Here is a 26,064-nt window from a genome sequence, read left to right as displayed (position 1 = left end):
TGTTTGTGGCTAATGGCGCCAAATCAAGCAAAGTATCAAATTAGGTGTTCCACCACCAGGGAAAACGAATGGTCCTGATAACACTGACCGCCTGCCCCACCTGTCTTAAGCTGTACCACACGCACGCACGCACGCACAGCACGCACTGCACGCACGCACGCAACGGCACGCACGCACGCACGCACGCACGCACGCACGCACGCACGCACGCACGCACGCACACACACACACACCTCACTATCTCTCTAACTCACATGCCAGTTTGCGCACGCTGCACATGCACCACATACAAAATAATCCACGCACACAAACACATACGTGCACGCACTGTTCCATTCCGGCTCATTCCATTTGCCAGAACAGTCTCTTAACCCTTCTATACACAGCCAGACAAGGGCTCTTCAATCACACTCTGTAACCAAGGCTCTCTTAGTTTTGGTGTGGAGTGGTGTGTGTGTGTTGTGTGTGTGTGTTGGTGTGTGTGTGTGGGTGTGTGTGTGTTGTGTGGTGTGTGTGTGTGTGTGTGTGTGTGTGTGTGTGTGTGTGGTGTGTGAGAATGCTTGGGTTTAACAAAGCCAGGAAAGGCTTTTCAATTAGGAGCCCTGGCGCTTCATGATGAGGGCCAAACCTGTTGAGCGGCAGATCCCAGCCCCGGTGTCCTCTGTGCATTGGGTCAGCGAGGGAAAGGCTTATCAGCCTCACCTCCCCCTCTCCCCCTCCGCATGATGCCACAGGAGGGCTTGATGAATCATATTCAGCCAGCCGCGTGGGTAGGTGGTCCCACGCTCCTCGGCCGTGCGCCATATCTCGGCCCGGTTGACCTTGATACGGTAGCCCCCCTTTAGCAACCAGACGGAGGTTTTGTTTTGTTTTTTTGGCATTTTTCGGCTAATAGATTCACAATTAAGCCGGGGCTGTGTTGTTAATTAAAGGATGTTAAAAACGACATGGACCTCATCCAAGCACCGCCACGAGTCAGCGGCCCCGCGGCCGGTTGTGAACGACTTACTACTCCGGTTAACCAAAGAAGCTGACATGTATGCACTCTCCCCCTGCCCCACGAGGGGCGTGTCCAGGCTGCCCTGTTCCAGCCAATCCTCATTCATTCATTCAGGTCCACCTGTATGAATCAGGGCTGTGTTTGTGTAAAGGGGGAGGTTGCCCCTGTGTCTGACTCCTCACAGCGAGGGCTGTCCTGGGAAGTAAGCATGAGACACGTATTGGCATCCATTATAAACATTGGGTGGTGTGTGTGTGTGTGTGTGTGTGTGTGTGTGTGTGTGTGTGTGTGTGTGTGTGTGTGGGTGTGTGTGTGTGGGTGGTGTGTGTGTGTGTGTGTGTGTGGGTGTGAGTTGGGCGGCGGACTGGACAGTTACCTGGAACCAAAGCAGGCTAGGACCAGTACAAAGATACAAATATTCCCCCGAGCCAATTAATAATGTTCCCCAGAAAGATTCCACCGTCACACACGCACACACACACAAACAGATGTCCATAGTCTAGTAGCAATGCTAATGCCTAGAGAGAGACCTTCGGCTGTGGTGCATGAGGAAGAGGACGTGGCCTTGTTGCTGGCGTTCCGCTTTGCCCCCCCGCTTGGAAAAGCGGTGATCCTCAAAAGTATATAAATACTAGCCCATCTAGATTCATACTAATGCCCTCATTCTTATTCTGTTCAGGATTTGGGGTTTTTTTGTTTGGTGCCAAGCATTTAAAATCTCCTCTTCTAGTGAGAGTATTTTTATTTTATATTTGTTTTATTTGCCAGGCTTCAGTCCAATTAGTTATGGAGTCGTTATTTATTTAGGTTAATAAGACTTTAGCCCATTAATCATGGCTAGATTTAGGTCAGGTGCTTCTCTTCCTAGCAGGTGGTCTTACAGGTCACTGAAAAAATGAAAAAATGCCACCTTCCATCTTTCTTCCGTACAAAATGTATTCTCCATATTAACAAGCTCCAGTGATCTATATCTGTAAAGCTCTTTGCCCTTTGCTTATGACAACAGGAAACAGGATTGCAGCAGATGTTAAGCTAATACACAACGACGTTTGTTAGATTCCATGAGCTCAAACTTTAAACTAGCCCCATTTCTCTGGTTATGATTCTTGTCGGGAGTATACTCAATATTTCCCCCTTGAGGGAAATAAAGTCCCAAACAGAGCTAAACTGAGCTGAGCCTTTGGTCTGACCTAGAGGCAGCAATGCTGAGGCAATACATGGATATACCAAATCTCTTTTTATCATAGGTCTCAATCGGCAGCGATGGCGGTTATTTTCTCCTCCCTCTGAGAGAATTGATTGACAAGGTATGTTTACGCCACAACAACAGCTTAAAACTGGTGTTCTTGCACATCATCTGAGGCTTTCTGGTTTCCCAGGGCCCCTCCACTTGTAAACATTGTAAATGAGAATTTTCCGGATGTGCTAACCTGGAGGGAAGGCAGCAATGTCCTCGGGCGTGCTTGGTTAAACTCTCCCACTGCAGGCCGGACGAACTCGGACCCTCGATCTTAGAGACGCCAGCATAAAAAAAAAGGTTAATGGGGTTTAGGAGCATGGGAAAGGTGTTTTCCTCACTCTTGCTCACCCTCTCTCTTGCTATCGCTCGCTCTTGCTTTCTCTCTCGCTTGCTCTCATTTACTCTTGCTCTCGCTCGCTCTTGCTCTCGCTCGCTCTTGATCTTGGTCCCTCTTGATCTCTCTCACTTGCTCTTGCTCTCGCTGGCTCTTGCTCCCGCTCACTCTTGCCCTCGCTCACTCTCTCTTTTCCTCTTTTCCTCTATTTTTCCATCTCTGTCTCCCCCCCCCCTCTCTCTCCTTCTCTCTCCCTGTGCTTCCCATGGGTGGTTGATGCTGAGGGTTGTCTGGAAGGTCGTGGAGATAAGGAGGCATAGTGCTCAGCCGGGCAGATAGGCTGCTGCCGCAATTACCTCAGCCTTGATGACAAAAAGAGCGGCTTTTACATTTTGGCTCCGGCTCCCCACAAAATCATCACACACTCTGCGATGTGAGTTTGCAAAAAAATATCTACATTTGCAACTGCGAGCAACAATGGTGCTATATATTCGGGCCTGTCCAAAACTCGTATTTTGCAAGTGTAAATTGCACTGTTGGTCGAGATACATATGATAGAAAACGCTCATAGTGATACATGGAAGACACCCTCATCTCTGTGTTGTGCTGTTCAGCCGTCACCCACCTACACAACTCACTGGATATGATCTTAAGAAGTCCAGTCAATGCCACATCCATGCATCCGTTCCTGGTTCCTATTTCTTTGGACATTGTGATGGAGATCACAAGCACCATCTTGCCCTAGGCCCGACAGAACTCAATAAAACACACCGCGGCTCTGCTCGTCTCGGCTCCTGAATCTGGTTAAAGGTGTGCTGAGTCCCGAGGGAATGCTCCCGAGTGTGTGAATAAGAGTTTGTGTAAATCTAAATAAATCAACAAGGAAAGTGTTTCCACAGAGAGAACATTGTGTCGTGCACATCTCTGTTGAACAAACTAGGGATTGAATGCATCAGAGCTGGCGACTGTGCGTGGGTCCAAAGTGTCAATGAGTTTACTGGACATTTCTCCCACCATCTGGTTCAGCAGCTTACACATGCATGGTGGTGGGGGTTGGAGCGGATGTGGGGGGGGGGGGGAGACAGGGTCTTTTCCAGCAAAGGTTTTGAGGACTTCTCAAAGTAGTTTGGTTGAGTGTGTCAGTTGTATTCGGAAACACCCCCACAAAGACATAGACATAAACCGCTGCATACCACCAAATGAATTAAACTGCTACTCACCGCCTTTCCTCTACAGTTCATAATGAGTCAAAAAGAGTCATCCCTGAGCCTTCTTCAAAGGATAATATTTCACAAGAAAAAATCCAAACTGTGAAAGTTTGCATCGAAAAACTTAGCATCTCAATATCAGCGTGTTGGCACGTACGACTGATTACCCGCCGCACAACCATCCCCCCTCGCATAAACGCCGAAAAGTAAGCTAGCGTGCTACGGTGCGCTATCAAGACGCTACATCAGCCCCCATTAGCGCACATCCTCGAGAGCGGCACATGCCAAGTGGCTGGAACTGCATTTACCAGCTTGATTGGCCCTTACTTGACTTGCAGCTGTAGAATGCGATCCAAGGTGCAATTCTTTAGCATCAGCCATCACCCCTCACCCCCCCCCCCCCCCCCCCCTCTCCTTCCATCTTCCAACTCCCGCCCACCCAAATCCGACTCCCTCCCTGGCGTTTATCATTGCTTTAGCGCTTTGACGGCGGCCTCCTCTGGAGTGGACGTCCATAGCTGTACGCGCGTGGCATTAGGTGCCCCCATTACCATACGCTCTGGAGAGCCGGGGGGCTGTACTGCTGAAGGACTTAGCTGATGGTGTTGGGTGGGCGGCGGGGGGGGGGGTGTCGATACGGCATGGGCTCTTTAGTCCTTACTGGGGCCACAGCGGAGGAGGCCAGTCTGGGTCAAAGTGCCGCAGACGGAGCGCCAGATAATGTCTCGTTTGGGATGGAGATGTCAGCCGAGAGAGTGCACCCAGGGTGTTAATCTCCCACCCCCCGCCACTCCTCTGGGGGATGAGTGACACAGGAACATGGGAGAATGCTCTTACCAACAGCTGAGATTCCCAAAGTGATCCCGGTCACATGAATAGGAAGACACAATCGCACCGGATACAGGAATGCCATCCTTTTAAAGGATTTTTCTTTGTCCAAGAGCACACATATATGAAGTACATTAAGCCCATGTGCACTATTTACAGGAATGCCATCCTTTTAAAGGATATTTCTACGTCCAAGAGCACACATATATAAGTAGATTAAGCACATGTGCACTAATTCGCGGGAATATACTGTAGAGTGGATTGGAAATGGTGAATGATGTGAAGAAAGTTCTGGTCTGAAATGGGATATTTACTGCAATGGCAGTGGGTGTTGCAATGAACAGTGTTTCTGGCCTAACGTAATGGCTATAGTGGTAGAAGGTCGCTATTGGCTCCTTAGTAGCCAGGTATTCAGAGGCATCTGGCCTTACGTAGTCAAAGCTTGTTAGCTTCACCCCACAAGCTAGGTGGCTCAGCCCCTCCCCCACCTAAAACCTTCACATCTTCCATTTGTAGAGACCGGAGATAAATTAAATGTGCAACAGAGCAGGACCTGAAAGACTGAGATGCTGACGGTTGCCACCGTTCCCATAATTATATGGACAAAAATAGGAACTAGGATGAAAATACTTATTCATGAGCTAACCAGAGAGTCAATTTATTTTTTTACCAAACGGTTTCAAAATGTGTCCAGGCAGCTCTCCTTCGGTGTGGGTGAATCCCATTCTCATTGGTTATCTCATAGTCTGCCGGATTAGAACCTATATACTCATTAATTTACGTTCATAACATGCCCTGAAAATATTATGCAAAGTATCAGCATTATATAGATTGTCTCTGGAAGGCAAAGCCTTCGCTTTCATAGCCCTGGGACTCTGGCATCAGGGCTTCAGTGTGTGGACGTCATTCAGAAGACATCCATGGTCCATATATTCAGCGCCACCCGAAACTGTCTCTCAAGAATAAAGAAAACACCAGCTTCTGCGTTTCTAAGCTATAGTGGTGCGCTAAATCACGGTTTGTGCAGTCCAGCCAGGAACAAGTGGGAAATCAATCAACAACAAAGCCAATCGCTGTCTCCTTCTCTGCTCGCTATCCTACCGGCTCTTTCTTACAAACCTGCAAAGCTAGGATCAAGAAGGATTGTGGCGCATCCCGCTTTTCAATAGATGTTAAAAGGTGGCAATTAAGGCCAGGTTAGCAGGGTGGGTTCTGTGGTCCTGTTGCGCTCTGTGTGAGTAAATTAACCGGCTGATTTATTCTCAGTACAGTGTTAGTAGGGTTTCCTTTAAATACGGCGAGGAGAGCTTTTAGGTCCCAAAGTGTGGCCGTGTTTGCTGTAGAGGCTGCAGTGAATCCAATCAGGTTAGGTTTGGGTCCATATAACCGCATCAGTGTGAACAGCAAAGAGCACACGGAATCTAATCTTGTCAAATTGGATTCATGCCACTTTCATATGTGTGTCTCATATCAAATCTTCTGCCATGCGAAAGATGAGATCTGTGGCAAAAACAAATCTGAATCGAGCAATAAGACCCGGGATGTGAACATATCCACTCTCTATGTTTCGCAGACCGTTCCATTGCACAATTTGGGCTTCGCTCGGAGCGGGAGTGGAACGCTACGAGTTCCCCGGATGAATCTGTTCCAACACAATAACTCATGTTAATGGTCACGTTACCTAAGAAGCCCCCAATGATGAGGTCATTTCACTGACAACAAGTAATAAAATGGATTCAATCTGTTTGGCGACAGCTCAATCGATCCAAAGGATGATGTCATTGCCATGAGATTGGATGTGGTTAGGTAAACATAGATCACTAACTGACAAGCCCACCTGGCAAGGCTCACCTGTTACCCCGTTTATTTACTTTATTACTTTAAAACTTAACTTATTTGTTTTATGTGATGTTTCTTGTTTTTATGTCTCAGGTGAGACCAATAGCGACATATAGGCCAAGGCTGGAAAAAAATAATTGTAATCTATTATTTTGTATGCTATTCTATTCTATTCTATTCTTTTCTTTTCTTTTCTTTTCTTTTCTTTTCTATTCTATTCTATTCTATTCTATTCTATTCTATTCTATTCTATTCTATTCTATTCTATTCTATTCTATTCTATTCTATTCTATTCTATTCTATTCTATTCTATAATTCCTTCAATTTCCTCGACTGCCTCTGTTTATGTAGGTCAGAGTAGCGGGGAGCCATGTCAAGGTATAAAGTCTTTCAAGTCTGCCAGTAATACTAATCTTCATATGCCTGATGGAAAAGTTGAACATATGCCAAGCATTAACATTCATAAATAACACATTTTCACTGGGAAATATTGATTCAAAGCCATAGTTTCTCTTCACAGTCCTTGAATTTCATAGTTCAAAACGACGATCACGCTTCATTTGGCTCACAGAGGTAATATTTGGTCTACGGTAGATTACTTTTGGAACGGAGCGGGGGCTTTCTGCAAGCGCTTTCCCTCTCTCTGGTGCCACACTCTGCTCCTTCCCTCCCCCAGGAGGCGCGGGGGAGCCCTCGGTGAGAGTGTGGCGGATTAGAATCGAGTAGCGTTCTCTGTGAGCATGACATTGGTCTGGATGAGCTGGTGCACATCTGTATCCCATCTGTATACCTTCATAGCATCACCCTTACCATGCTCAATGGCAAAGATAATAAACTCCCGGCACCACACCTGTGTGCCCCTGTTCTTTTGCTTTCAGCCTGAGGTCTGTGTTCGTAAGACCAAGATGGCGTCTTCCCCCCCTCAGGACAGTTGTGAGGGAGTGTAAGGGCCTATTGGTCGTGGTTCCGCTGGTTACCCTGTGGTGGGCTTCTTCTGAAGGGACAGGCCATTGATCCAGTGGTAGTGGTAGAGGGGGGTGAGGGAGCAATAGGGGGAGGGGCGGAGAGGGTGGGGGCGGAAGCAGCCTCAGTAGCAGGGTGGACTATGGTAATGGCCAACCATCGATTAAAGGGATGTGCGTTTAGGCCCCGGAGTGATGCTGTAAATCCTGCCCTGGCTGACCTATAGGCTAGTCCTTGATCTTCACAGTTTCTAGATCTCTCTCACGCACGCATGCATGCATACGTGCATGGAGGCAAGCAGGCACACGCGCATGCACAGACACACATGCACACACTCGCACTCACACACACATATTTACACACACACAAAAATCGCAATGGTTGACAACATTCACTTTGTTCTGAACTGAATGGGATATAAAGTGATGACTCTAGCAATGTCCCTGTTAAAAGATAAAAGTAAATGAAAAAGAAAATTGGATATACGCTGTATGTGCCATCCATTAGTGCTATATTGTACTTAAACCACCGATTCCTGGTGCTAGCTAAATGTGGCTTTATACCCTGGCAGTGAGAAGGTTTTTCTTTCTGAGTGCCTTGCTTTAACACTTTGAAAAAAAGAGATTTTGACTGCCCACGCCATCCCGATACAAATGTCACTACCTTTGCAACAGTCAAAAGCCAAATCACCAGCCAATACCATACCGTAGCTCCCGTATGTTCACCACCATTCGGCCAGGTTCCTGGGAAAAATGAAGGGTGACAGGAGAATATAACATCTGTCCCTGTCTCATGTCGTAACAGCAGTCTTCTCCTCCAGAACCTTTTGCATAGCTTAACTTTGGGATTGTTTTGTCTACAGCTGAACAATTGATTTTTCAATTGTCTTTTTATTAGAAATGTATGAAATATGAATATGAATATAATTGTGTCATTAGTCATCGTATGATTATTTTTATTCTTATTTATTGTGTTATTATTGTTGTTGTGGTTGTTGCCAGAAGTAAAATTAAATTTGTTTTTTATCTGCCGCCCATGCACAAAAGAAGGCTGTTCATGGTCCAATGTTCACGGTTTATGTGTATATTTTGTAAAACACCGTTAATACACTCCCTAATTGAAAAGTCTCTATACAAATAAAACACACACACACACACACACACACACACACACACACACACACACACACACACACACACACACACACACACACACACACACACACACTCCAAAACAATGCTTTACAACATCACTTTGCTCTGATTGGAATTGGATATATACTATGACTCTAGCAATAAAAACAAACAGATTTTGTAATGAACGTTCTGCTGGGCAGTTTGTTTCACCGCTCTTCATTCTGTAATCCAACTGATGTGATGAAGATGACCGTTACCCGCCATTACCGTTTGGTTTCGTGTAGCCCCAGCCCCATTAGTGGCTACGGATTAATATGCTAACAATGTGCCATAAATACACAGCACTTGGCCCTGCTATTATTATGTCTCCCTTCCCCTCACCCTGGTACCCAGATCTCCTCCTTCCCCCATGTCCTCCGCTTCTCTCAAAGGGTTCAAACGCAAGACAGAACGACCATTAGCAGAAAATTGTTTGCCAGATTTAGACCATACAAATGGTAGCTTAAAGGTGACATATTATACCAGCAGGTGTAAGTGTGATTAGCCGGTACAAGCCTTTTTGAAAATCTGCTTTTTCAAACGTTGCTCATCTTTCAATCATACATCTAGGTGGACACGCCCACTTGTGATGTCAGAAGAGGCAAAGTTGAAAACGGCTTGTAACGGCTAATCACACCTAGTGGTATAATGTGTCACCTTTTAAAGAAAACAAAATGATGACTGGTGTTTGCCAGCTCTTCGCGCCGGTGAAATTTAGACTTGATTCCTCATTAATCGATGAAAGCTTTTTGTTAAAAGAAAATAATTGCTTAGATTAAACAAACCGTGCCATCGTACCATGTAAATGACACACACACAAGCAGCAACAGGTTAATTAAGACAAAACCTGGATTGATACAAGGGCTCCGCACATTAACATGAATATTATATTAGGTATAAGTAATTTGCTCGGTGCAGCGAACACCATGGGGAAAAACGTAGGGTAATCGTGAACACACTGTTATCGCGTGCTGCCTTCACTACTGTGTCTCAGCTTTTACACTCCCGGCTGTAGAACTGATTTACCTTTGCAAGTTCCTCACTAGAGCTGATAGCTGACGGTGCTGGCTGACAGGTTCCTGTGTGTGTGTGTGTGTGTGTGTGTGTGTGTGTGTGTGTGTGTGTGTGTGTGTGTGTGTGTGTGTGTGTGTGTGTGTGTGTGTGTGTGTGTGTGTGTGTGTGTGTGTGTGTGTGTGTGTGTGCATGCGCATTGCTGTTGGTGTGCACGTGCCTGGGTTTGTTCACCGCCATGAGGCCTGGCTGGAACCAGTTGACTTGTGGCTCCATCAAACACAGTGATGGCACTGCAGACGTGAGGCTGAGTTGATTAGAATTTTTGTGTGTGTGTGTGTGTGTGTGTGTGTGTGTGTGTGTGTGTGTGTGTGTGTGTGTGTGTGTGTGTGTGTGTGTGTGTGTGTGTGTGTGTGTGTGTGTGTGTGTGTGTGTGTGTGTGCATGCATGTCAGCGTGTGCATGTGTAAGATTCATCTGCAAAGCTCTGTTTCTTTCTCTTTTCCTCCCTCTGCTCTTAGACATATCTTTGCCATGCAGAGGGCAACCTCTGTCACACTGCTCATCCATCCTAGTTTGAATAAGTTTGTGTGTGTGTGTGTGTGTGTTTCGGATAAAACCATAAAAAAAGATGACACTCCAGCATTAATATGCAAATATCCCCAGACCTCCACTGTAAGCAGCGGTATCTTGTTTTCAATGAAATATCATATTTACTCAGTGCTCGACACATGAATATTAAATCAGGTTCACTGTAAAGCAAAAAAAACAGATAGCAACCCTGACAGTTTGATGGTTTAATTTTTGTGTTGGTTTTGCGGCAGGCGGCTTCCAAAAACATCCTGGAACACATTGGTTCAGCCGGGGAGCCACCTGGTGAATAACCTACACCTCGGTTCACACAGCTCATGCATATTCATGTTTTCAGTTTCCATGTAATGGTCCCGAATAAGGAGACCCCCACCCACCCCAACCCACCCACCATCATCCCCTCTCCTCTCCCGGTGGGGCCAAGAGGAAATTGTTAAGTCACGCAGTTTCGTGTGCCGCGGTTACCATGGCGACACTTGAACAAAAAAAAAAAAGAGAGAAAGAATTGAACGCTGGCTATACCTCCTGGCCACTGAATCGTGAACAGGGAACAGAGAGGTTCGCTCTGAGGAGCATGGGGTCTCACTGGTTATTACCACCTGATGATGACCTCAATGCATCATGCAGAGGGCTGCTGGCCACCATGTACACACGTGGACACGTCTGTCTTTGTGTGACAGGCATGGCTGGGTTCATGCATTTACCATTAAGTACCTCGTTGCCGTGGAGATGGTTCATCGGTCCCTATTATTTGGAGGGGTTTTGTAGGATTTGATCCTTTGTGAGCCCTTAACGGTAATGCATTATAGACGCTACATGCAACTGGAATTGCCACCCGTTAGGATGGCACAAATGACTGCAATTTTGGGCGAGCAGGCTCCCATCCCACGCAATAAAGACATGTGTGGTAAACACGGCACACAGGGAACATCAAATGGACACTGGGAGGTAATTGAATGATTCAATATATGCCGTGCACAGCAGTTCACATTAATCTCCAACTCAGGCATGCATCTGAAAGGACATTCTGCAAAAGCGCCCCTGTGCGTCCTTCAGGGTTTCACTCCTCTTTTTTAAATTAAGATCCACTTTGATCATGATGTTGAACTGGAACGCGGCACACCTTATGATGCGCTTACAGGGACTCACAGCTAGCTCTGATCAGATGAACCAGTGATGTTTCATGGCGCGTCACTGATGTTGCGTCACCGTCGCATGCAGCTTTGAATCGGTAAAGGTTCAGTTCATGAACAAACTAATCATGTGCTTCATCCATGCATTCTTGTTCCTGTTTCAAACGAGGGAAACTGAGGGTGGAATAAATGATTCATGGGTGTTTGGTTTACCACGGTGGTCTGTTGTGTGGCTGTGTTTCCCTCCACGAAGCTGTCCAAACTGAGAAGACCCCACATCCCCCCAGTTAGCACCTTTGAGGGCCCCCAGGCCACTGGCCACCCCTAGCTTACATTCTCACCACGATAGCCAACTGTTATGCTGCAACCAAATGACCTCCCCGTTAATCCTGCCCAACAGCCCTGGAGCGAGAGAGAGGGAAAGAGAGAAGGGAGAGAGACAGAGATAGATGTGACAGGGATAGGAAAACAAGATCTGGGCACATTCCAAAAAAAGGGCAATTCATGGGTGAAATGCTCACTCAACCATAACAAAAAGTCTCTTATTTATTCACTGTTGGAACCTCAGCTGCCTGACATCACATGAAGAAAATCCCCCCACCCACGGCCGCAAGGAATCACATAATTTCCACAACTTAACGCCAACACAAAATATTTTTGCCCGTATATTCCAAGCACTTAGAAACCCATCAAAAGGACACAGTGAAATGTGCATAACTGACAAATAAATATATAAGCAGATATAAGAGAGCTGCATCGCTCTAGCTTCCCCTCAGGAAGCCGATCCCTTACCTGCCTTTAAGGTGAATATGAATGTCGTGGGGCGTAGCAGCAACCACACTCATATTCTGCAAGCTCATTCATATCTGGAACCCAGAGGAGTAGCCGCATTTTGATTGGTTGACAAGCTCATCCATATCTGGAACCCAGAGGAGTAGCCGCATTGTGATTGGTTGACAAGCTCATTCATATCTGGAACCCGGAGGAGCAGCTGATTCAGATTGGTTGACGTGCTTATCCGAATGTTGGACAGAGTGCAACTATTATTTCTTCTGCCAACGTGAAAGCGCTGCATTCATGTTTTGTGTGGCCATAATTGTACCAAAAGACAAACACTCAAGGATATACACTCCAACGTGAGTAATCTTGACTACAGAATGAGCTGACCCCAAGTTCTACTCTTATCTTGACGCTTTGAACTGAGATCGGAATGTCGATGTTGACGATGAATTGGGGAAAAACTTTCAGGATTTGAATTCGTTTTTCTGGCGACGAAATAGCCTATAATGTTCATTCTATTTTTGAAGATTTTAATGCAATAACTATGCAATAATGAATGGAAACATCGCTTTTGGATTCACAATATGAAGGGACATTTTTAATTGAGTATGTTTTTTAATATTTACATTAATAGTTAAACAACTCATTTTCCCAATGATTCTAAGAAATAAATATGTTAAAAATAATACTATGAACTTTATACATGCATGCTCTGTCATTGTTAATATTGGTCTCTGTTGTCCACATGCTGTGTAATTATGTGATCATCTAATTATCATTCTAAGAGACTGAGGAAAAAGTCTATTAGCAACAAATATTGTACGCAAACCCACAGATAATTGGAAGAACCTCACTTCAAAATGCTGAAAGCCCATATTTAAAACAGAGCCAATATCAGATGTTTTCTCATCTCATACTTGCCTCTTTTGGGGCTTTGAATCAATAACACTGCAGCCAACATCTTCAAGCATTGCCAACTCACATATTTGTATTCATTCATTTTTATTGACTGCAGCTTTGATTAAACCAATTACTTTTGGATGTATTCTTGGGTTAATGTTTTGCAACGATTCTCAAATTCCCATCTTCCTTAATATTCATGTGTACCAATCAAAATCTCTTGTTACCACCACTATCCCCACAGCCTCCTTTAGACACAGACACACACCCACATGCACACACACCACACAACACACAACACACAACACACACACAAGCACACACCACCATGTCTCCACAGTGTCTGAGCTGCTGTTCGAGCTGGCAGAGGGGAAGTGTTTCTGACGGTGAAGTCTGAGCCATGTTTAACTGACTGGTGTACTTTACGACCCTCTTAAATCTGTTCTAATGGCCCCCAACATACACCCATACACCCCCCCGCCCCCTCCATCCCCTGCCTCACCCTCCACACCAACACGCCGTGCATAGTAAAATGGAAAGCCTGTTGGCATGGCAACCGCGTGTGTTTAATTTCTCCCTGTACGTCATGGAAACACTTGAGAGTGGATAGGTTCTTTAAGCCTCAACCCAGGCAATCGCTTTTGGGCAAAATCTGTTAGTTTTTTTAAGGCTTACATATTCAAATTCAACATATTCAAATGCAAGCAGCTTTTACAAAGGCCAATTTACTGGCTCTTGTTTAATTTGGGGGAAAAAGGCATTATTCACTGCTTTCATGTACAATCCCACTAACAGAAACGAAATGCACTTGCAGGTTTGAAATTTTGACAATCAATCCTTAATTGATAGGCGGGGAAGCAGTGTTTTAACGCGGAGGTACCGAGTGAAGGCCCTCATGATGTCATTGTACGGCTGGGCACTTCTCACACCCACCAGCAAATCTGAATGGATTGATCCCATGATCTTGACTGGCGTGTGGACACACACACACACACACACACACACACACACACACACACACACACACACACACACACACACACACACACACACACACACACACACACACACACACACACACACACACACAAAAAAAAAGATTACTCTGGCTTCCAATTCCATCACCTTTGGGGGTCGAGAACTAAAGTTGGTGCTGTCGAATTCCCCCCCCCCCCCCCCCCCCCTCCCCCAGAGGTCTTCCATCGTCAGGCGACTGCACATTTCTGCACTTCGGTGAGGATCAGGCAAGGGGAGAGAGGGGAGGATGCAGTGGGAGGGGGTTGGTGGGTGATGGGTGGTATGGGTGTCTCGTGGAGGGGGGGGGGGGGATGGAGAGGGTGGGACTGCAGGATGTGTGCGGTAAGCGACCGAGATAGGTGACTGCTGACATTCAGCTGGGTGCCCTCTGCAAGGAAAACAACGATGAGTGCTGGGGAAAAACAAGGGAGGGCTGCTTATGAAGGTGAGAGAGAGAGAGAGAGTTTGATTATGGTTGCCAAGGGGATAGCATACCTCATCCCCTGAAGGGCAGGGCCTTTGGGCGGGGATGGGGTGTCAAACGGCTGTGTCACAACCAGCTAAATCAGCTGGTTTCAGGTCCCTTGTGCTACTGATGCAGTGTTTATGGGAGATTTCGTTCTTTTTCTTTAACGCGGGTGGATGTGGGGGATTGTAGCTAGTTCCTCACTCAGGGGACCCCGACCCCGAGCGGCGGTGTTGGGGTAGCGTGTGTTTTCGGGGGTGCCTGTCCCTTTGATGAGATAGGGATGAAAGGGGGATGGAAGATGGAGAAGGCGATTGCGAGACATGGCTGTGAGTTGTGTTGTGGCGAGGTCGACCGGACACGAGCCTTCACAATGAGAAGAGATCGAATAAGATCAAAACCGCTCTTCAGAAGTGTGGAGGCACTTCTGTGGCGCTCATGCATCAAGCACCGTATCAAGGCAGCAATCTTCTCAACCTCTCTCCCCCCCCCCGCTGCCCCGTCTCGGGGTGGCTTCTGAATGAGAGCCTACATGGGAAAAATAAACTGAGCGACATAAATCTTAACGCGGCTTTGGTTTCTCTTTCTTTTTCCCTCCTGCCACTTCACCGTGGATCCAGTTCACCTAGATACTGGCAATGTGTGTTTGCACATGTGCTTATACACACACGTGCGTGTACGCACAGACACACAAAACGCACACATGCAGAGAAATGGCGGCAGAGTGAAAATCAATTGCTCTCCAAGTTTGAGTCGATGCAAAAAGCGACGGCTAACAAACCCCAGACAGTGAAGCCACCGGTGGCTCCATTACACAGCAGGCGGGGGCTGTGGTGGTCCGGAGAGACCCCAACCCCCCCCCCGAGTGTGTCCCTTTACACATGGGGGGATGGAACATCCAGATAGCCCCCTGCTCCTCTGGCTGGGTGCCGCCCCTTCCCAGGGTGAGGGGCGGGGACATGGCCCGGGTGACGCTATTCCGCTATGGTCGCATCATTCAGAGCAGAGAGAGAGAGAGAGCGAGAGAGGAGCATGCGTTCCACACGATTAACAAATTTGGCTGCTTCACTCTGCCAAGACGGGATTGTTCCGTTTTACGCCTCTAGAGACTGCACCCTAAACGATGTAAGGCCATGCTGTGGGCGTATGCATTGCTATAAAGCCTACACACACACACAGACACACTTTCACGTGCACACACACACACACACGCACGCACGTGCGCACAGATATTCGTGCACACATACACACACACACACTCACTCTCTCCTCTTCCGAGTTTAAAGTGCTGATTCTTTCACGGTGGAGGATGATGAGAGTGAAGCCAGAAAAACAAACAAGCAACTGACTGAGTTGACAAGGAGCGTGAATCATCAACATTATCTTTGATTGGTAAACGGCTGTGGGAGCTATCCCCAACGATGTAAGGGCACCTTTAAAGTTCCTCGCTCAGGATTGAAGAATCATGCAAAAAGTGTTGTACAGACAATATGTACCATGATTATATTTCAATATAAACACATGGCATTATAGTTTAACAGGCAGCATTGACCTCTTGTGTGCTTGTTGGTCCTGAGTCTTAAGTTCAGGGCAGCTCAATGTGTTCAACACATACAGCCCTGGAACAATGCTTTCCTTCTGAAGCCCCTCTTCTCCATGAAGCCTCACACAGAAAATATACATGGGATATATATATATATATATATATATATATATATATATATATATATATATATATGTATATGCATGTATATATATATGCATGTATATATATATATATATATATATATATATATATATATTATATTTCGTGTAGAGTTTATAGATGGCAGAAGAAGATAAAGTCAGACCGGTTGTCTCTTTAAATCAAGCCGCGGTGTTGATGTGCCCTCGAGCTGAGATGGTAGGAACCATTTCCCCTTCTGCGGCAGGGCGCCTGACCAAGTAGGCGCAGAGAGCACTTTAAACCTACCGCGTGATGCTCGTTCCCTGACCACTTCAGGTCTCTCCGTTCAGTCTTAGGCGAGAAACGCCAAATCGAGAGTATTTCTCTAATAGAGCAACCTCGCCCCCTCCCCTCCCCTACACATCTGTGTCATTATTTAATTTTTATTCCCTTTTCTTTTTTTTGTTTCATCCGCAGAACTCAGTGGCAGTCGCCTCGATCCATGTACCGCTGGCTGCTCCGCCTGTCTCCTCCGCGGTGCAATCTGTTGATAACTCCACTTGCAAGCTGCAGTTTATTGTCTTTCGCAATGGGAAACTCTTCCCTTGCACGGGGAATTCGTCAAATCTTGCAGATGACGGGAAACGTAGGAGCGTTTCAACACCAGTTGCTTTCACCAAATTAGGTAAGGGGGGGAAATCCATTTTTATCATCATGTTGTGCGTGTGTGATGTCAACGCTGCACGAGCGGCTCAGACAACATGCTTGCTCTAGCGAATGGATATTACGTCAATCTGCTGTTGGGCTAAATGTGGACATCATTGATGCAACGCGGTTTTTTGTGCACTGTAATGCAACTTTGTTTTTAAACATTGTAGTTATTGATATGGACCCTTGATGTTGACTCGATATCGCCTGCTATGCTGTCGGGGAAATTTAAATTTACGCAGCCGATTGGAAGCAGACATACTCATTTTCTTTTGTATTGCGTGTTAATAAGCCGGAAAAAAACAACAGTATAGCGAAGTGTGGTGCCGGCGTGTTGACTGGAACAACGTGAGGCGGATATTATGTATGTGTTTGTGATCTGCATAAAGGCAAAACACGACATGTGCACTGTGCACGCGTGACTGTATCCATGTGGTCATGCACGCGTAATGTGTGTGTGTGTGTGTGTGTGTGTGTGTGTGTGTGTGTGTGTGTGTGTGTGTGTGTGTGTGTGTGTGTGTGTGTGTGTGTGTGTGTGTGTGTGTGTGTGTGTTTTACTAATGAGACGACTGTATGTCTAAGGCTCTGCGTCTCCCACTGTTGTTTTTTTTAGCATATCAAACCCACACACTTTCCCCCGCTGCACTTCCTTCACCTTATTTCCATGTGTTGCTCTCATTGACTTGTTTATTTATTGTTTGGTTTTATTTTGTTTTGCAGATGGGTGCATCCTCGGAACCGCCGTGCAATCCGTTACCATTAATCTCAGGCACTTCGCACTGGGTGTAGACCCCACTGCCGCCTACTGGGATTTCGACCTACTCGATGGGCACGGTGGTTGGCGGGCAGAGGGGTGCCACATAACTGGCTCCGCGGGCAACACGACCACCATTCATTGCACTCATCATAATAACTTTGCTGTGCTAATGGTGAGTAGACTCTATCGAGGGAAAAGAGAGAAAAAAACATCCTTCTCCGACCCTCCCCACACGCGCACGCACGCACGCACACACACACACACACACACACACACACACACACACACACACACACACACACACACACACACACACACTAACACAAATACACACGCACACTTTGTGAGATATCTAAACTCCCCCCACCCCAACGTCCCAAACCTCTTAGCTGTTTTATCTTGCTTGGTGCTATAATGGATCAAATGCATCCCTTTTCCCACAAAGGAACAGACGTGGGTCACGTGCTGCTCCGAGAAGAAGAAGAAGCAATTATTGCTGGGTCTTTTTTTTTTTTTTCTTTGGTTGCCTGATTATCCTCTGGTTGGAGAGGGGAAGGATTTATTTTTTTGGTGATCACCCCCTCGCGTTTGGTGGGATTCTCTCTTTGGATGTGGAATATATACGCCATACGATCCTTTCCCTCCCCGTGCGTGTCGGACCGGAGAAGTTGCGTGGTGTGTAGTCTGCCGCCTCTTCCCTGAGCGGCGGCTGAGATCGAAGCGATGCTCGATAGAAAGTAGCGCTTGTCAGTAGCGATTCGCCCGCGAGCGCCAGTGGTGCGCTAATTGGTCCAATCCTCGTCGACTATCCCAAAAAAAACAACCTTCGATCGTCGACCATAGTAGCGTCGTGAATCTATTCCGGCTCTTTTTTTTTTGTAAAGTTGGCTTCGGCGTTTTCTTGCAACGTTTTTTTCCGGCAAATGCCTTCTCCTCGACGACGTGCCCTGTTGAAATTGATTTAATGAGGATAATACTAAAGGCGCAATGGCATTACACCGCTCAGTCGTTCCGTACAGCCGCCGCGCTTAGTACGCTTTTGGATGAACAGAAATCCTCCGGATGTTTACCGAAGAGTGGGATTCGTTAGACTGGGAGGTCAGTTATCCGTGTGAGCATGCGAGTGTTGTTCTGGAAATGCCACCGCTGTGATTCCACTTGCCATTTACCTGCATTTTCTTTTTGTATTGAGCTGATTTGCCATGCTGTTGTCGTTCTCGTATGAAATGAACGAGACTCGGCTCGAAAAGCCGCATAGAAGAGACCGGTATACAGGGGGGGGGGGGGGGGGGGGGGGGAGAAACCGGCATAGATTTCCCCCCACAAAGTGGGCTGTGTGTTCGGAATACTAAGAGGTTATCAGGTGGAGAAGCATATGTGTAACATGGTGCCATTGTGCAGCAGCAAGGCTGTAGCGCTGTGTGTGTGTGTGTGTGTGTGTGTGTGTGTGTGTGTGTGTGTGTGTGTGTGTGTGTGTGTGTGTGTGTGTGTGTGTGTGTGTGTGTGTGTGTGTGTGTGTGTGTGTGTGTGTGTGTGTGTGTGCGTGCGTGCGTGCGTGTGTAGCCCCGTTTAGTAGCCAGGCTGGTGCTGGGGAGACGCGCTCAACGGCACACCGTCACTTGGCACCTTGTGGCTGTCAGCGCGAGACTCAAAGCGAGATCGGCAATTTTGTAAATGGACGTGGCAACAGATTAATGATTTGAACTTCAGGGCACGTTCGTGCTGGGGGAGGGGTGTTGGGAGAGAGGGTGATTGAAAATAGGGAGTAGGTGCCGCCTCGAAAATGTCTACTACACACAATGCCTCGAAGACATTTTTTAGGGGTCTCTTATTTTTAATGCAGTCACCACACCCGCCTGGTCTCTGCAGTGCGCGGGAAAAATAGGACCCTTATTTACGGATTCGTGACATCATTCCCCCGTCGACGCTATCCACGGTTGAACAGTCCGTTATTGGAGTCCGTTACTTCAAGGTTGTTACTTGATGACCTGTTGCATAACATTACCTAAAGCTGTGATGTCTGCATGTGTGACTGTGGCACTGGACGACTGAAAATTGTTTTTTGACGACAGTTAAAGGGATATGTGTTTCTGCCTTTGACAGTGGTCTGAATGTGAAATAATATAAAGGCAACTTCCAAACTCTGAATTGTGCAACAGAATATCGAAAACTGATGATAGAGGGTGAACATGGTAACAAAGAATATAACTTCTTCTTCCATGTCATGTAAGGATCAATCTAACTGATTCTTGCCTTTGGAATCAGACGTAATGTTATTATAAACAAGACCTCATTATTTAAGAATCCATGCTGTGCTGCTTCCATACAAGCACAATTCACCATAACACAAGCACAAGATCTGCGCAAGCATTAACATATAAATGAATCAAGACAAGAATGCAAAGCAATAGACAGGAAAGCCCACAGGCACGATACAGGCTTTGGCAAACCATTAATGCGTTTGCACATGTGTGTGTGGGTGCATGTGCACGTGTGTGTGTGTGTGTGTGTGCGTGTGTGTGTGTGTGTGTGTGTGTGTGTGTGTGTGTGTGTGTGTGTGTGTGTGTGTGTGTGTGTGTGTGTGTGTGTGTGTGTGTGTGTTTCTATGTGTATGTTTGTCTGTGCGCAACTGAGTGGGGATGATTAGCAAATAGTGTCACAAGCCAATGCCACTGTCCCACAGGGCTGGAATCCAGCTGTAGGAGTTTGGATTTAAAAAATATTTTAACGAGCAATTTTCTCGTCATCTTCTTTTTTGAGTCGGTGGCATGAGACAGTGAAACGGAGCCTGGATCTGTGGACTGAATCCCAAATCACTGGCACCACACCACGGGTTAACTGAACTGCACTGAGAGGAGGATTATGCTGCTTTCATTTTGAGAGGGGGAGAGGTGGCCTGGACATTTCATGAATACCGCCGGCTATCTGCAGTGAGTTTTCTGCTGAAGGTGAAAGTGACAGTGGGGCTCTCCGCCACCGCTGCGACACAGGCAGGTTTAAAGCGCGCTGACGTTTGAGGTGGGGAGGATACAGGGTCACAACGTCAGCTACTTTTAGCACCTTGGACAGTTCCCGCTCTCTCTTTTTGCCCTTCTCTCTCTAGCCCCTTCTCAAGCTCTTCATCGGTCAGCCCTCAGCTTCCTCTCACACGACCCCCCTCCTCCCACCCATGCAAATGTCTCTGTATTTTTGTTTGTGTGTGTGCCTAACTGTCATGTGCCCCCTCCCCCTTCCCCCCTTCCTGTCCCCATGGCAGCCTAATGGCTGGTCCGCAAGGTGGTAATGAATGACTGTTGAAGCAGACATCTCTGCCCTTGATTGTTGGACTGCTCGAGACGATTCCTCATGCATGAGCAGACCTTTACAGAGACAGAGGAAGAGAGAGAAAGGGAGAGGGAGGAGAGGCTGAGGGATGAACAAGTAACCCGTTTTTTTCCCATCTCTGCCCAATTATAACAAAGGCCATCCGAGTGCATATACTGTAAATTCCTTAACAAATATGCTGTATAGGGAGAGAGCAGCTTTCTTAGCTTAAGGGTGTGCATGAGTGTTCGTGTTTGTGTGAGTATTCTGCATCACACATTGTGCTGTGGCTTGACTTTGATTAAACACTGCTTAAAGCAGAGGACCATATTCAGCATCGTCACTGTGTCTCTGCTCTTTCAAGGCTCCAACTGTTGTGCTCAAATCTTCCTCAGACCTCTGTGAACTTTCAAGCGGAAGCCAGGCGGGCTAAGCGAGATTACATCTCGGTGGAGATATGCATGATGTACTCCCTGGGTTTTAAAGGAATTATTTTCCGTAACAAGTGAGATAGGAATCGTCAATGTTCAAGGGTGGTTGGAGGCGGAATGTTGCACATAGCGCTGTTAGCAGGAGGAGAGAGGGGAGGTCAGGTTCGCAGCGGTAGGTCGGCGTGGCGGTAGGTTTAGGCCTACTGTCTGAACTAAGCTGGCCCTTTCCATCTTTGAAAAGAGAGCTCATAAGATAAACTATTGTTTCTTTATCGATGGGCATAATGAAAACGATGGCTCTGATATTTTGTTGTGAACTTGTAATCCACAGTTGGCTTGAGGTGTCCGGACGTGTGCTTAAGAAAAGGCGTTAACTGAAACAGTGAATGAACTGCGTGGGGAAGGTGAAAAGGTGGGCGAAAAATGCCAGTCCGGTCAGAAAACCTTTGACGCACGAAAACTGTGTTTTACGCCATATATTCCGAGTAGTTTTGCCTCTTAGATGACAGATAACACTCTCTTACTGTGGGAGCATGTTTTCGTAGTTCGACCCGACAAATACACTCGTACAAACTCACAATCGATAGCTAGAAACAACAGCTCTATAATTTTCGCCCATCCGATACTTCTATTAATGTCCGCCATTGCTTCTCCTTCCCGGGCAGCCTGTCCTCATGTCCAACCCCCACGCAGCTGAGCACGCTCATACATGACTTGGTATGCAGCCCTAGGAGCTGACTATGGGCATTAACTCTTAACATCGCACTGCTACAGATTGGGTGATCTGCACTCGAGCTTCGTAGCCTCCATATAAACACTCAGCGGCTAAAGTATAATGGCTGCCCGCGCACGGGGAGTAGATTGGCTCCGGGCTACGCTTCAAGCGGCCAACAACGGATGAAGCGTCTTTAGTTCTGACATACAGCGCTGCTTGGCTCTCAATGGGTCGCAGACAGTGGCACCACTTTGAACACTACTTCGACCCCACACGTCCATTTCCTTTGGTACATCATCCCTTCCAGCCCCTCACACACAAAGCACATTAGGGGTGAGGCATGGAGGCATCTTTGAGGGGGTTTATCCGAGATGAGCTCTCTGTTGATCGTTACTTTGCGATTCTTTCTTCTTTTATTTCGGAGTTCGGCCATTTTTATTCTCTTTCACTGGTAATTTGCAGAAAACTTGTTGTTGGTGGAAAATAACTGCGAGTCGACTACCCGTCTCATTTGCAATGAATATATATGAACGCATTTACTGAGACTTGCCGCTAGATATTGTTTATATTTCCGAAGAAGGCGTTCTCTCTAAGTTATGTTTTCTCCTCATTAGCGGGGTGCGCTTTTGGCTGAGCTCCTAGCTAACATCATCACGGCACACTGCTACTGCTTATATTTTGCCCATGAGCAAAAGCAGGTTCCTTGTGTTTTTTTTGTTTTTAGGTGTTTTGCATTGGTTCCACCCGGGGCCCCGTTCTGATTTCTTCTGCTTCTGAGACTTCATACTGTGCACTTTAGAAGACTCTTTTTTTGTTCTATACAGCAACAATAATATCGTTGTTGTTAGGGGGGAGAGGTTAAGGAGTAGGGCTGTGTCCCGGTTTAGCAGATTGGCGTATGTGTGTGTGTGTATGTTTGTGTGTGTGCATGTGTGTTAGTAAAAAAAAATCTATCTACTGCCTCCACTATCCAAGCTATTCCCTTTGTCGTTCCCTTCCCTCATACTTCCCCCTCTCTGGCATGGGGTTTGCTGACGGCTGTTGGAAGCATTCGACTCGGTCTTGAGTTGGGAGAGGGGTAGGATCATTCAGTATGTCAGCCTCCCCCCACCCCCCCTGATACCACATCGCTGGCGGCCAATAAGTCGACATGCATTGCAGATCGTATTCTTCCTGACTAATGAGTTCAGAGCGCGCAGCCCACCATTTATCTCAGCTATCAACAGTCTTGCGCTTGCTTGGCTGGAATTAGCCAATACGCACCGCCGGCACCCCCACCACCCTCGCCCCCCCGCCCTAATTTCTTCTTCCCCTCTATTCTGTGGATGTGGATCCGCGACATCCATTTTATTTCCATAGTGTTGCAACCTCCTTTTTGAGCTTAGTTATAAACTACATTATGTTAACAAATGGTCTTTCAAATGCTGGATCCTCCTCGCAGGTCAGAGTATGACAGATTAGAATATGGTGCTGCTTGCAGCAGAATAATGTTGTGCTACTGTGTGTGTGTGTGTGTGTTTTTTTGTGTTTGTGTTTGTCTCTGTGTGTGTGTGTGTGTGTGTGTGTGTGTGTGTGTGTGTGTGTGTGTGTGTGTGTGTGTGTGTACGTGAGTACGTGTGTGTGTGTGTTTGGCTGGTGTGGGTGGTTATGTCTGTGTGTCTGTCTGTGTGTTTTTGGTGCGTGTGTGTGTCTGGAGGGTGTGTGATTTTTTGTGTGACTGCACGTGGCGGCTTTCGTGTGTGTCTGCATGTGTGTGTGTGTGTGTGTGTGTCCGTGGGGATCACTCAGTGGAACGTTTCAACGAAGGAGAGTTAATGGGCTATTCAACGGGTGCACCGTTTGGATGTTGTTTACAGCTCCTGATTAATTGGATGGCCAAACATCAGCGGCGTCTTTATGGGCCGAACACTGCGCGGGTTCCTGATGTGAAACACGTCCGCCCTGACAGTCGCTGTGTCGTTATGACAACGATACCATCGCAGGTGGTGTGATTTGATGATGCGGTCGATACCGAGTCGTTGTTGTCAACGGGTGAGCTACGGTGAAAGTTACAAACGTGAAAAACCTAAACAAGAAAACGACACTCGAGTATGGGTCTGGGGCTGCTGTAGCTCGTGGCGCAAATGGAGGCAGACACACCAGTGCACACAGGCGGGCCACATCTAGAGATGACAAGTGGGGTCACAGTAGATTAAAAAGAATAAGCTACCCCGCTGTGCAGCATGTGACCAGAAGCCAACTGACACACTTGATTTATGTCCCAGTCCGGCTGCCGACACCAGATACTAGCACCACCGACTGGCCATCCACACAAACACTCACACGCACACACAGACACACACAAACACACTGTCTCTAGAGTAGAGGCTGCTGAAAGATGCACATACAAGAGACTGACCAGTCCGATGTGAATCTGCTCTTCGCTTTCAGCCCACCCTGCCTCCTACCCCGACTCTCCTTCCCTCTCTGCTATCCATATCATCTGACCAAACCCCCTTCATCTCTCTTGCTCTCCTTCTAATCTTTCCCTCCTCCAGCCTCTCACCCTCACCTCTTCCTCTCTCACTCCACTCAGTTTCCATCCAACCTGGGGTCTCTCTCTTTCCTCTCTCTCTCTCTCCCTCTCTCTCTCCCTCTCGCTCTCTCTCCCTCTCCCTCTCCCTCTCCCTCTCCCTCTCCCTCTCCCTCTCCCTCTCCCTCTCCCCCTCCCTCCCTTCCTCCCTCCCCCCCCCTCTCTTTCCTATGCTCCACCGCCCTCTTTTTCTTTCCGTTTCGCTGCGTCAACAGTAGCTCGCTAGTGGACAGGGCAGCTCCGTCGCCGACCCTTGTGAGTGAGAGTTTGGAACGAGGCCTGTAAGCAACAACAACACACCCAACTACAACAGCAACGTCTCCCCTCACCCCGTCTCCACCACCCTACCCCCCACACCCACACACGCTCTCATCCTCTTAGGACTGGGTTTCAATGGAGGTGCGGCTCCTTTGGTCCAGATGGAGGTTGATCACCCGGGTGATGCTCTGTAAGGACTGCCTTTAGGGGCCAGAGTGGACTGAACTAAAATGGTTGATAAGGGAGCCAGACCGCTCCTCCTCCTCCCCCTCCCCCTCCCCCTCCTGACGATCCCGCTCTGCCTCCCTGCCTAATTGCCTCTGACCAAGTGACAAGCTGCAGATTGTAAACACAGCGACCTTTGACACCCCATCCTTTGAGCCACCTCCTGCTTTTCTTTTTTTTTTTCGTTCGTCAACGGGATTTCTTCCCCGCCCTGGTGAAGCAGGCGGTGTCGTGGTGTGGCCTCCGGACCCTCTGAGTGCCCCCCTGACCCCCCACCGGGGCCCGACTCGCTTCCTGTGCTCCTACTTAACCAGGATGTATTGAATCCACTGGGCGCTCCCGAGGAGAATGGGAGATGGACAGCCCAGTATGGATGCTATTGGTTTTAACAAGGGGAGGGGGCTGGTCTCGGAGGCCAGGCGGTCAGGCATAAGGAGCTGGTGTTCCATCCACACACCATGTTAATGTGGAGGGCCTTCACGTTTGCTTCGCTTTAGCTTTTCTGCACCATTGTTATTGGGTGCGTACAAATTGGAAGCTCAATTGTTACATTATAGCGCGACTGAAATGCGATGATGAGTGTAACAGTTGAAAAATACACAGCATTGAAAAGAGGCATGTATGTGTAAGGTATTGGCCTTTCTATTCAATGCATTAATTCATTGACGTTTAGCATTTTACTGGCGGTCAGAAGATTAGCGCAATGTACGGATTAGGACAGTGCAATTATCCATGTTATGCCCTCTCTAACACAGACAGACACACACACGCACGCATACACACATGCACGCACTCTCAAACACAAACACAAACTAACACACTCCACACACACATCAAGGTTTACGTGTCCCCTGTGTTTTTAAACCCACAATGAGAGCAAGTGCTTCTTCTTTAAGCATTGCTTGTGTGTGCACCATAATGTAAAGGGGTGTGTGTGTATGTGTG

At 47.2% G+C, this 26,064-nt stretch overlaps 2 protein-coding genes across 2 annotated transcripts in view; both read left to right on the top strand.

Annotated features, from left to right (window-relative positions):
* The window catches only part of LOC130404203 (adhesion G protein-coupled receptor A3-like), a 233,700-nt gene that overhangs the window by 43,352 nt on the left and 164,284 nt on the right, over nucleotides 1-26,064 (top strand).
* Nucleotides 18,074-26,064, top strand: part of LOC130404202 (adhesion G protein-coupled receptor A1-like) — a 22,707-nt gene continuing 14,716 nt past the window's right edge. The window contains exon 1 of the mRNA XM_056608846.1: nucleotides 18,074-18,713. Coding sequence (XP_056464821.1) covers nucleotides 18,678-18,713 — 36 coding nt within the window. The 5' untranslated portion in view covers nucleotides 18,074-18,677. The remainder of the gene's footprint in view (nucleotides 18,714-26,064) is intronic.

This window comes from Gadus chalcogrammus, chromosome 15 (assembly GCF_026213295.1).
Source record: "Gadus chalcogrammus isolate NIFS_2021 chromosome 15, NIFS_Gcha_1.0, whole genome shotgun sequence".
In the NCBI taxonomy this organism is placed as follows: domain Eukaryota; kingdom Metazoa; phylum Chordata; class Actinopteri; order Gadiformes; family Gadidae; genus Gadus; species Gadus chalcogrammus.
This window is presented reverse-complemented; position numbering and strand designations above follow the sequence as displayed.